At 47.6% G+C, this 13,439-nt stretch overlaps 1 protein-coding gene across 1 annotated transcript in view; it reads right to left on the bottom strand.

Moving 5' to 3' along the window:
- The window catches only part of coro2ba (coronin, actin binding protein, 2Ba), a 166,336-nt gene extending 155,092 nt beyond the window's left edge, over positions 1–11,244 (bottom strand). Inside the window, exon 1 of the mRNA XM_078241250.1 lies at positions 11,011–11,244. Coding sequence (XP_078097376.1) covers positions 11,011–11,025 — 15 coding nt within the window. The 5' untranslated portion in view covers positions 11,026–11,244. The remainder of the gene's footprint in view (positions 1–11,010) is intronic.
- Between the last annotated feature and the right edge of the window lie 2,195 nt (positions 11,245–13,439).

Genomic DNA, 13,439 nt, shown 5'->3' with positions numbered 1-13,439 from the left:
GGTGACTGTGTGGAGTTTGCACGTTCTCCCCGTGTCTGTGTGGGTTTCCTTCGGGTGCTCCAGTTTCCTCCCACAGTCCAAAGATGTGCAGGTTAGGTGAACCGGCCATGCTAAATTGCCCCTTAGTGTCCCAAGATGCGTGGGTTAGGTGGATTGGCCATGGGAAATGCCCGGGGTTGCGGAAATAGGCCAATCCTGGGGTAAGATGCTCTTTTGGAGAGTTGGCGCAGACTTGAAGGGCCAAATGGCCTCCTTCTGCACTGTAGTGATTCTATGGTTCTCAAAAGAGGTACAGGCTACAAAAGCTGGGCAGTTACGAAAAATCGATATTAATACTATGGCCGGAACTCTACCACTTCGCCTGCCACAGAACCGGAGCGAGGGTCCGACAACAGAAATCTCCGTTGACCTCGGGTGGGAATTTCCGGTCTCGCCTGAGCGAGGCTGTAAAATCTCGCCCTAATTCAGCCTCAGCTGAAGAATCGTGGTCAGTTTTGGGCACCAGATTTAAAGAAAGGATGTGAATGTTTAGGACAGGATAGAGAAGAGATCTGCTGGTATCAGGGATGAAGGAGCGCCGTTAGGCGCTGGTACCAGGGATGAAGGCGAGTAGGTTGGAAAAGCTTGAGGGGTTTCTCCTTAGAGCAGAGAAGGGTAGAAGAGGAGATTTGATGAGGTGTTTAAAATCATGAAGGGTAAATAAAGAGGAGCTGTTTCCAATGGCTGAAGGGTTGAAACCAGAGCACTCAAAGGGGATTGGCAGAGAAACCGAGGGCAACATGAGGAAAAGTGTTCTTACACAGTGAGTGGTTAGGATTTGAAATGGTGGCACATAAAGAGTCAATAATAGTTTTCAAAAGGGAATTGGAAACTACTTGTAAGACAAAAGAAATTGCAGGGATAGAGCGAAGGGGTGAGAGGAACTGGGTTGCCAGTACAGACAAAATGGACAGAATGGCCTCCTCGTGTGCTTTACTATTCTGATTGGCTACTCTTGGTGTCCCCTGACCCTGTCTTTCCCGTCGAAGGACGTGTTCAGCCCATTCTCGGCATCAAGTCACGGAGCGAGAGACAGAATCCTCGCCCACAACTCTCTGTGCCTCGTTCAATGAGGTTGCAAGCAACAACACCACAGCAAGATTGTGATGATTTTTCTCTTTGAGTTTACCTTCGTAGTTCAATATTGCCAGAAACCAGTCAATCGAATCACCAGCTCAGATGCCAGACCTCAATGTGCGACACAATAACTTTCGATTCTCACTAAAGACTGGCAAGTCTTTTGTATATAAACGGTACATTTGTTGACCCACTGCCCACTTCCAGCTATTTTCTGCTCTTTGCTGTTGAGTGACTAAAAGGACAAGATGAATGTGAAACCTCAAGACTCTGGGCTATAGTTTGGTGATATACCGATGTGACTTGTCAAACTTGAGGAGTAAGTGACCTTCTTATATTTGCTGAGGTCATTCCCTCTGTGCGATGTGAAATTGTTCCAGTGAGAAAACACAAGAGATGCATTTGCAAATGGGGCAACAGTTGATCAACAGTTCAGAAGTAAATATTTGAAGGACAGAAGAAATTGCAGGGATATGGAGAATAAATGAAGCAGCAGGACTCAGTAAAATTACTGTGATTTAAGTGAAATATCGTTTTGAAAGCTTGGTGGCATATTTAGCAAGGGTACGTTATTATAATTTATTAATTAGTGTCACAAGTAGGCTTACATCAACATTGCAATGAAGTTACTGTGAAAATCCCCTAGTCGCCACACTCTGGCACTTGTTCGGGTACACTGAGGGAGAATTTAGCACGGCCGATGCACCTAACCAGCACGTCTTTTGGACGAAACCGGAGCACCCGGAGTAAAACCCACGCAGACACAGGGAGAATGTGCAAACTCCACACAGACAGTGACCCAAGCCGGGAATTGAACCCGGGTCCCTGGCGCTGTGAGGCAGCAGTGCTAATCACTGTGCCACCCATTATAATGGTTATCAGCTCTCCTTTTGGCTACGATCAAGCATCAGATCAAGCCCAACATGGGGTGCAATGCCTTATCTTGTCAGCTTGGGCCTTGTTTGTCTCTTGGGGACCATGAATTGGATTCAATTGGATTTTGAATTTGGTTTTTGGAGCAAGCAAGGAATGAATTTGGGGTTCGCCCGGTCCACTCTGAGCATTGGCTTTGTAACTTTAAGGATGGAGTAAAAATCTTTTTAAAATTCTGGTTGCCAACTCTGGTTGGATATATTCCTGGAGCTTTCCTCAACGTGAGTTCTTGCCTGGAACTAGCCCACCCAGTCAAATAATCTCCAATGTTTCTATACCTAACGAATGGGAGAGGAGACGAAGGCCTAGTGGTATTATCGCTGGACTATTAATCCAGAAACTCAGCTAATGATTTGGGGACCCAGGTTCAAGTCCTCTGCAGATGATGGAATTTGAATTCAATAAAAAATATCTGGAATTAAGAATCTACTGGTGACCATAAAACCATTGTTGGAAAGATCCATCTAGTTCACTAAAGTCCTTTCGGGAAGGAAATCTGCTGTCCTTACCTAGTCTGGCCTACATGAGACACCAGGCTGATTCTCAACTGCCCTCTAAACAAGAGCAACTAGGGATGGGCAATAAATGCTGGCCAGTCAGCGACACCCATGTCCCACGAATGAATAAAATAAAAGGTAGAAAATGAACACCATCAGTTTTCACATGTTCCTCTGAATTTTCTCACAACGTTGTCCAGGGAATTGTCCAGGACAGACCTGGAGGATTGGAAATCCGTGTGGAAAAAGTCAATTGCTCCAGGAAAATGTATTCTCTGTCACATTCTCTCGGGGACCAGCCTCTGCCATGAAGTCGGCTTCCAGCCAAGTGCACGCGTTAATCAATGGCTGCTTTGTGCGCAAATGGTTGGCAGAAGCCCAATTCGACAAAAGCCTGCTTAAGCTTCTCTTCACTAACCCCCCCCCCCCCCCCCACTCTGCAGCAATGGCTGCATCTGGTTCCCCTGCCCCCCACCAGCCCACTCACCCCCTGCTCCGCCCTCCTGCTGAAATGGATTCAACTAGTTAACAAGTCCAAGAGCTAGAACGTTCCACCTGAGTGAGGGGTGCAGCATGGGCAAACTCAAGCAGATGGGGATTTAAGAATCAGGCCCTCTAACCTTTGTAACACTTGGAGATTAAATTCTGATGGGTTTCACGTTGCTAAGTTCGACGGACAAAGAAAAATAAATAGTTGGTACAATACAGGACTGGAGGTCCAGAGAGAGGGGCTAACCTTCCTGTTGTCCATCTGACGAAGGAGCAGCGCTCCGAAAGCTTATGGTGTTGGCTACCAAATAAACCTGTTGGACTTAACCTGGTGTTGTGAGACTTCTTACTCAGTCATTGTAGCCAGTAAATTGTCATGCATTTATTAAAAAGAAGAGGGATTTAATTCCTGGCGTTAAGAATATGGTGGGTTATTGGTTATCTTCACATAATTGCTCCTTTCTCACCACAGAACCATAGAATCCTTAGAGTGCAGGAAGAGGCCATCCAGCCCATCGAGTCTGTACCGAATCTCTGAAAGAACATCCCACCTAGGCCCTCCCCTCCATCCTATCCACATAGCCCCGCACTTTCACCATGGCTAATCCACATAACCTACACATCTCTGGACACTATGGACGGGATTTTCCAGCCGTGTCGCCCCGAAACCAGAAAATCCCACCCAAGGTCAACGGACCTTTCCATGGTCCGCCCCTCGCCCGCTATGATTCCCGAGGCGGCCAGAACGGGAAAACTCACCCCTAAGGGACATTTGAGCATGGCCAATCCAGCTAACCAGCACATCTTAGGACACTATAGAGCGATTTAGCATGGGCAATCTAGCTAACCTACACATCTTGGGACACTAAGGGGCAATTTAGCACGGCCAGTCCATCTAACCTGCACATCTTTGGACTGTGGGAGAAAACTGGAACACCCGGAGGAAACCCACGCAGGCACAGAGAGAACATGCAAACTCCACACAGTTACCCGAGGCCGGAAATGAACCCAGGTTCCTGGCGCTGTGAGTGCTAACCGTTGTGCTGCCGTGCCGCCCCAAGTAATCCAGAGGCCTGAACTAATAATCTGAACAGTAAGAAGTCTCACAACACCAGGTTAAAGTCCAACAGGTTTATTTGGTAGCAAATACCATAAGTTTTCGGAGCGCTGCTCCTTCGTCAGATGGAGTGGTCTGAAGACAGGGGTTCAAAGGAAATTTAAATTGAATCATCTAGAATGAAAAATTAGAACCAGTTATGATGATGTGGAAGCATTGGAGAGAGTGCAAAGGAGATTTACCAGGATGCTGCCTGGTTTGGAGGGTAGGTCTTATGAGGAAAGGTTGAGGGAGCTAGGACTTATCTCTTTAGAGCGGAGGAGGATGAGAGGCGACTTAATAGAGGTTTATAAGATGATGAAGGGGATAGCTAGAGTGGACGTTCAGAGCCTATTTCCTCAGGTGGATGTAGCTGTTACTAGGGAGCATAACTATAAGGTTCGTGGTGGGAGATATAGGAGGGATGTCCGAGGTATGTTCTTTACTCAGAGAGTGGTTGGGGTGTGGAATGGACTGCCTGCCTGTAGTGGAGTCGGACACTTTAGGAACTTTCAAGCGGTTATTGGATAGGCACATGGAGCACACCAGGATGATAGGGAGTGGGATAGCTTGATCTGGGTTTCGGACAAAGCTCGGCACAACATCGAGGGCCGAAGGGCCTGTACTGTGCTGTACTGTTCTATGTTCTATGGCCATGAAACTACTGGATTGTGATTAAAAACCCACCTGGTCAATGCCTATCGGGATGCAAACCTCTGTCCTTACCCAGTCTGGACTACTTGTGACTCCATACCCACAGCAATGTGGTTGGCCATTAACCGCCCCCTGAAATGGCGAAGCAAGCCCTTCAACTGCATTCCAGCAAGGTGACTCAGCACTTCTTTCCCAAGGGCAATTAGGGTACGTTAGCTTTGCTCATCCTGTGAATGAGTTCAGAACATTTGCTCTGGTTGCTATAGAAACATAGTAATTCATTCAAAAAGAAGAATTTAACTACACAGTGCACATGGTGATTGTGGCAATTTCCTCCCACCGTATTTTCCAATGGAAGTCTGTCTTTGTTTAAAACTCCCTTTCCGCCTCGATTCCCCACCCTCCGCCATATCAAGTCAGGATTTTGCAGACAACCTAGTATTCAGCCCCCTGGCCCCACTCCAGTGCAGTCCCTTTTGATTTGATTTGATTTGGCTTTGATTTGATTTATTATTGTCACGTTAAAGTATACAGTGAAAAGTATTGTTTCCTGCGCACTATATAGACAAAGCATACCGTTCATAGAGAAGGAAAGGAGAGGGTGCAAAATGTAGAGTTACAGTCACAGCCAGGGTGTAGAGAAAGATCAACTTAATGAGAGGTAGGTCCATTCAAAAAGTCTGATGGCAGCAGGGAAGAAGCTGTTCTTGAGTCGGTTGGTACGTGACCTCAGACTTTTGTATCTTTTTCCCGATGGAACAAGGTGGAAGAGAGTATATCAGGGGTGCGTGGTGTCCTTAATTATGCTGGCTGCTTTGCCGAGGCAGAGTCAATGGATGGGAGGCTGGTTTGCGTGATGGATTGGGCTACATTCACGACCTTTTGTAGTTTTTTGCGGTCTTGGGCAGAGCCGGAACCATACCAAGCTGGGATACAACCAGAAAGAATGCTTTCTATGGTGCATCTGTAAAGGTAGGTGAGAATCGTAGCTGACATGCCAGATTTCCTTAGTCTTCTGAGAAAGTAGAGACATAGGTGGGCTTTCTTAACTATAATGTCGGCATGGGGGGGACAAGGACAGGCTATTGGAATCTGGACACCTAAAAACCTGAAGCTTTTGATCATTTCTACTTCGTCCCCATTGATACAGGCATCAACGCATGCTATAGGAATAGAGTGAATACCATTTCTTTTTCCTCTCTCTTCCTGGTTAACCAAACCAAAATTGCAAACTGCAGAACGGTTAGCAACAGGAAGAGGCCATTCAGCCCAAAAAGCCTACTGTTAACATCAGCCCCCAGTAGCCCACCATCTCCTACTGATTCCTTCTCTCATCAACGTGTGGGGAACTCACGAGTGCAATCCCCCTTTCCCATCTAAGACCAAGTAAGTTGTAGTGCCGATGTTGTACCCATGGCCAGAATTTCCCAGCACCTCCCCCCACCCCCTTAACATGACGGATAACCCCCCTATGGTGAGGCTGGTGAGCCACTGAAATCCCATTTACACCGGCAGGACTGGAAGATCCCACTGACGTGAGGGGCAGGAAAATTCCAATCCACATCACGGTGCATTTCCCATAACGTTGAGACAAAGCAAATTTGCAGTCTGGCTTCTGGGTCACATCAAGATGAAAAGTCAACATACACAGAAGATTGACCAGATATTAAATAGAATTCAGACAAGAGGAACAAAGGCTGGCATTTATTTAGCGTCTCCCACAACCTCAAGATGTCCCCAAAGAACTTTATATAGAAACACAGAAAATAGGAGCAAGAGGAGGCCATTCAGCCCTTCGAACCTGCTCCGCCATTTATTATGATCATGGCTGATCATCCAGCTCAATAGCTTGATCCTGCCTCCCCCCCATATCCTTTGATCCCCTTTTGCCTCAAGTGCTACGTCTAACTGCCTCTTGAAAATATTCAATGTTTTGGCTTCAACTACTTCCTGTGGTAACTAATTCCACAGGCGGATTACTCTCTGGATGAAGAAATTTCTCCCCACCTCTGTCCTAAACCATCTACCCTGCATCCTCAGACTGTGACCCCTAGTTCTGGACACCCCCACCATCGGGAACATCCTTCTTGCATCCACCCTGTTAGAATTTTACAGACAACAAAATACTTCAGAAGTGGAATCACTTCTAAACAGCGTTCTGTGCAACAAGCTCCCAAAACTAGCCATGTAATTGCGACCAAATAATCTTTTCTCAGGGATGTTGGTTGAGGGATAAATGTTGGCCACCAGGGAGAACCCCTCCCCCACCCCCACTGCTCTTCTTCAAATAAACACGGTGGCACAGTGATTAGCACTGCTGCCTCACAGCGCCAGGGACCCGGGTTCAATTCCCGGCTTGGGTCACTGTCTGTGTGGAGTTTGCACGTTCTCCCTGTGTCTGCGTGGGTTTTCTCCGGGTGCTCCGGTTTCCTCCCACAGTCCAAAGATGTGCAGGTTAGGTGGATTGGTCGTGCTGAATTGCCCCTTAAAGGGATTAGCCATGGTAAATGTGTGGGGTTACAGGGATAGAATGAGGGAAAAGGGCCTGGATAAGACACACTGTCAGACAGTCGGTTCAGACCTGATGGGCTGAATGGCCTCTTCTGCACTTATAAGGATTCTGGAATTCAATGGATAGCAACAAGTAGCAAACACAATGGGGATTTACACAGTAACTTCATTGCAGTGTTAATGTAAGCCACATTGTGACGCTAATAAATAAACTTTAAAATATCTACCTGAGCGGGCCAGGTGAAGCCTTGGTTTTGCATCTCATTCGAAAGGTGATGAGATATTAAATAAAATCCTTTTGGTCCTCAGGACTATCACACACACAGCTGAAGCATTCCAAGTTTCCCAAATAACTATCTGAAATATTTATAGGCTGTAACTTTGGCAGCATTTCATAGAGTCTTGCCTCACACTGTTGCCTAAAGTTGAGGTGAAGATCTGTTTGTGAGATGGTCCGAGTAACTCGTGAACACAAAAGTCAAACTGATGAGTGACAGAGTTAATCAATTCTCTCTTTCCTATGATTCAAGCCAAGACTCAACATATTTTGGAGACATATTTAGACATATTTGTGATCCCACAAGCATGAAATACAAAATGAAACCTTTTCAGTAGTGTGTGTGTGTGGTATTGTTTGTACGAATCTACATGGACATCTAATTAAAGCATAAAATCTGGAATATGTTTTGTTATGCAAGAGAAATAAGTGCTATTGGATGGTTGTATTAGTGGAGCTGAGTTGGCTGGCTCAAGCACTGGGGAACTCTCAGTTTCCTGGGCCTAAAGATCAGATAGTATCACAGAATCTTGGACTTGACAGTGCAGAAGGAGGCCATCTGGCCCATCGAGATTGCACCAACTCTCTGACAGAGCATCCCACCCAGGCCCTATCCGCATAACTCCACATATTTGCCCCACTAATCCCCCTAACCTACACATCTTGGGACACCAAGGGGCAATTTAGCATGGCCAATCCACCTAACCTGCACATATCTGGACACTAAGGGGCAACTTAGCATGGCCAATCCACCTAACCTGCACATATCTGGACACTAAGGGGCAACTTAGCATGGCCAATCCACCTAACCTGCACATCTCTGGACACTAGGGGGCAATTTAGCATGGCCAATCCACCTCGCATGCGCATCTTTGGACTGTGGTAGGAAACCGGAGCACTCTGAGGAAACCCACACAGACATGGGGAGAACGTGCAGACTCCCAAGTGACCCAAGTCGGAATTGAACCCGGATTGCTGGCACTGTGAGGCAGCAGTGCTAACCACTGTGCCATCAGGGTGGAGACTTTGATTACTGTAAATTTAGCCCTGTGAGGCAGCTAACTGAGTCTGGGGTGGACCTCTTTTTCTCCCCCCTCCCAATTCATTTTCCTGAGGGATGTCCAAGAGAATGTAACATTCTGCTCAAGGGAACCATCCTCCCAGAAACATACTAACGTACGGAATAGGAGCAGGAGTAGGCTGTTCAGCCCTTCAATCCTGCACCGGGATCAATGCTGATCAGTTTGTGTTGAGTTCCACATTCCCCAATCTACTCCAGATAACTTGGGTCCCTTACCTAACATAGGCCGAGATACTCCAGCCCCATGGTGGCGGGACCCACCACAGGGGATACTGTGGATCAGATGATCCCGGCGGTGGAAGCGGTTGGAAAATCCGACCCATAGGGTGTAGATAGGAGCTGTCAACCCTCCAGGATTCCCCTGGAGTTTCCAGGAATTAAAAATTAATCTCTCGGACACTACTGTCTTCCACAGATTCCAACAAACAACTCAGGAAAATAAAAACAAAGTTTTCTCTTCTTTATTTAAGATTAAAGTTATTGCTTATCAAAGTTATATTGGAGACAGGAGGAATGAACGATTCGAATTGCAGGGCGGTTGGAGTTATTTGATGGAATCTCCAGGAACATGTGTAAAAATTGCAACCTGGGGTTCCAAGGGCAAGTGAGATAAAACCGTAAATACCATCTGGCCCTTACCACCAGCCCTTTCCCAGGATGCTCCAGTCCAGTCAGAACCTTCTATTGAAGGTCTGGATCTCTGCATTTTCCCACACCTACCAGTGGCACCAGGACCTGCCGCCTTGTGGGCCCATCGGAGAGAGAAAGGATATCTAGGTGGCACAGTGTTTAGCGCTGCTGCCTCACAGCGCCAGCGACCAGGACTCAATTCCTGGCTTGGGTCACTGTCTGTTTGGAGTTTGCACGTTCTCCCCGTGGTCTGCATGGGTTTCCTCCGGGTGCTCCAGTTGCCTCCAAAGATGTGCAGGTTAGGCGGATTGGCCATGCTAAATACGTGGAGTTACAAGGATAGGGCCTGGGTGAGATGCTCTGTCAGAGAGTCAGTGCAGACTCGATGAGCTGGATGGCCTCCTTCTGAGCTGTAGGGATTCTAAGATTCTGCTATGATATCTTGGCACCACTGGGCACCTATCCCATGGGTAGGCAGGGTAAGATCCACCTCATATATTTATATTACATTGCTGCGTGTGCAATTTTAGCATAAATATCGACCTACTTGGAATGATTGAGCAACAATAAAAACAATGTAGTCCTTTGCAACAGTGGGATCGCTGTCAAAAGTATGAAGTGTCTCTCGGCCAATATCACCAAGAGTGAGATAAAAGCAAATTACCACGGATGCTGGAATCAAAGCCTTCAGCTTTGACACGAAACATTAACTGTTCTCTCTCCACAGATGCTGTCAGACCTGCTGAGATTTTCCAGCATTTTCTGTTTTTGTGTCACCAAGAGTGAGCATCTGGGCTCGATGGCCCCATTAGCTGGACTCAAAATAACACAGTGGGGGGTGGTGCTCTCTCAGTGTGTCTGTCCTGTTCTAGAATTCATCGCATACACAAATAAACATTAACCGATCCCTTATCTCATTCCTATCTGCAGGATCTGGCAGCCTCAAAGGTGCTTCACATTGACCGTGAAGTGCTTTGTGACTGCATCCGATGGATGTGAAAAGCGCTATAGAAATGCAGTCCCTCAACATCCATGAACACAGTTGACTGAATGCAGGCTGGAAATCTAGACTGTGGAGGGGACGGGAGGGGGGGTGGCGGGGGAAGCGGTGAACTGAATGACTAACACAGGTTTTCATACTAAGTTGACTGGACTAATTTTTAATTTCTTGCCTCTGTCCAGCAAAACAGTGGGAGTTGGCTTTTACCGGCAAACACACATGGCTTCGATTTCTCCTGGGCAATGCAGTGGAAAGCAAAAGCTGCCAGATAAGTAAGCTGTGGATCCATGGAGGAGGAAACCCCCCCCCCCCCCCCCCCCCCTCACCACCACCACCCTGGCCACCCCCCACCTCCCCCCCCCACAACCTCCCTCTGCGCAATCTAACATCCACATTGACTCCTTTTTTGACACCTGTCTTACTCCTCAGAATACATTGAATGCCAGAGATTGCTCTCACAGATGGGGGTCCTGACTGCAGACACAGGACCACCCCCCCCCCCCCACCCCCCCCACCACCCGCACAACCATTGCTGCACCCTTCAGAAGCCCCTGGTATAGCCAAGGAGGCTGAGAGTGGCAGAGATCCAGCCTCTGCTGCATTGTGTGTGGCTGCAACACTCAGCAGATTGGAAACCACTTTGCTTTCACAGTTCAGCATCTGCAAAAATCAGATTACCAAGAAAAACATAAAAGCAAAACCACTGGTACGTCCCAGTCTCCTTACCTTTGTGACAGTCATGCAGAAATTATTGCTGCTGGGGGTGGGAGGAGGTGGGGGTGCGAAGCTTCCAGAAGGTGTAGAGAGAGAGAGAGATGGTCCTGCAGGAATGGGGGTGGTGGTGGGGGGGGGGTTGCGGGATGAGCCTTCTTGTGTTCCTGCTGCTGTTGCTGCAGTGGGGTAGGCGTCAATGATACAGGAAGCCCGAGAACTCTTTCCAATCTGATTAACCCAGCCTAATGTAGCTTATTGATGGCCGTGATGTCAGCATTCATTTATAATGGATGAGCTCCCCAATAGGGAGGCTGTTACTGGAGAAATCTTCACACACACACACAGAGAGGAGAGTGCGTGTGTGTGTCTGAGAGAGAGAGAGAGAGAGAGCTTGTGTGTAACAGTGAAGAGAGCCACAAACAAGCAGGAAGTGGATGGATTTGTGCTTGCCAGATTTCCAGTGAGCTGCTTTTCCATTTGCTGTAACAATAGCAACTCTAGCTGCCAATGAGCCCAGGAAAGGAGGGGTGGAGTGATAGACTCAGAGACAACACACACACAAACACAACATTCCTTTCTCTCAACCCAGGGCATGTGTTGCAGTGCTGGGGAGCACTAGGGTTATAGAATCTGGATGCACTGCAGTTTAACCTGCTGCATCAGGCAGAATAAATTGTGGAGGATTAATAATTTACACCGGGCTGCAGGCTGTCTGAAGGTGAAGGGTGCACAAGGTTGTAGAGAACACTGCTGTATCTCCGAGATTTCAGAATCTGGGTCCTCCTCCACCGCTTTACTCCTCGCTCTCCCAAACAATAGGTTTCTTTGTGGCTCCTAACAGCCTAATTGTGGCCAATACCTCTGGCTGTTATTTCCCAGGAGAGTTCAGTGTTTTTAGCCTTTGGCTGTCAGAAATTGTCCAGTGCAGTAATTCCGAGTTGAAACCAACTTCTCCACATGTAAATTTTAAAAAAATCGAGGTTAGACCATAAGACATAGGAGCAGAATTATAGGCCACTCGGCCCATCGAGTCTACTCCGCCATTCAATCATGGCTGATATTTTTCTCATCCCCATTCTCCTGCCTTTTCCCCATAACCCCTGATCCCCTTATTAATCAAGAACCTATCTATCTCTGTCTTAAAGTCACTCAATGACCTGGTTCTCAAAAGACTTGATAACTTTTTTAAAAAAGTAATATTTTGGGGCGGCTCAGTGGTTAGCACTGCTGCCTCACAGCGCCAGGGACCCAGGTTCAATTCCGGCCTCGGTCGCTGTCTGTGTGGAGTTTGCACATTCTCCCCGTGTCTGCGTGAGTTTCCTCTGGGTGCTCCGATTTCCTCCCACAGTCCAAAGATGTGCAGGTCAGGTGGATTGGCCATGTTAAATTGACCCTAGTGTCGGGGGATTAGCAGGGTAAATATGTGGGGTTACAGGAATAGGACCTGGGTGGGATTGTGGTCGGTACAGACTTGATGGGCCGAATGGCCTCCTTCTGTACTGTAGGAATTCTATTCTATTCCAATTGAGATTAAGGACTGGGTGGCATGGTGGCACAATGGTTAGCACTGCTGCCCCGCAGCGCCAGGGACTCAGGTTCGATTCCCAGCTGGGGTCACTGTGGAGTCTGAACGTTCTCCCCGTGTCTGTGTGGGTTTCCTCCGGGTGCTCCGGTTTCCTCCCACAGTCCGAAAGACGTGCTGGTTAGGTGCATTGGCCATGTTAAATTCTCCTTCAGTGTACCTGAACAGGCGCCGGAGTGTGGCGACTGGGGGATTTTCACAATAACTTCATTGCAGTGTGAATGTTATCCTACTTGTGACAATAGTAAATGAACTTTAAACTACTCTGTAACATGGGCGGCACGGTAGCACAGTTGTTAGCACTGCTGCTTCACACCTCCAGGGACCTGGGTTCGCTTCCCGGCTTGGGTCACTGTCTGTGTGGAGTTTGCACATTCTCCTCGTGTCTGCGTGGGTTTCCTCCGGGTGCTCCGGTTTCCTCCCACAGTCCAAAGATGTGCGGGTTAGGCCATGCTAAAATTGCCCCTTAGTGTCCTGAGATGCGTAGGGTCGAGGGATTAGTGGGTAAAATATGTAGGGATATGGGGGTGGGGCCTGGGTGGGATTGTGGTCGGTGCAGACTCGATGGGCCGAATGGCCTCTTTCTGTAATGTAGGGTTTCTATGATGATTTCTATGATGTACTGTAAGGGCCAGTAAGATCTCTGTTTCATTATTGTTACTTTCAGGACAGAAATTTAGTGTCATCCCCACAACACTTACAGCAAAAAGTGATTTAATGGTGTCGGAAATCATAACTCCCATTGGCTCACTGCCCGGTGAGAAAGACTTCCCTTTATATATCGAGCCTTTATTCACTTCAGGACATCCCAAAGCCATTACAGCCAATGAAGTACTTTTGAAATGTAATCACTGCTTTA

Source organism: Mustelus asterias, chromosome 24, assembly GCF_964213995.1.
Source record: "Mustelus asterias chromosome 24, sMusAst1.hap1.1, whole genome shotgun sequence".
NCBI lineage: Eukaryota > Metazoa > Chordata > Chondrichthyes > Carcharhiniformes > Triakidae > Mustelus > Mustelus asterias.
Note: the sequence above shows the minus strand (reverse complement) of the source record. Positions and strands in the feature narration are given on the sequence as shown.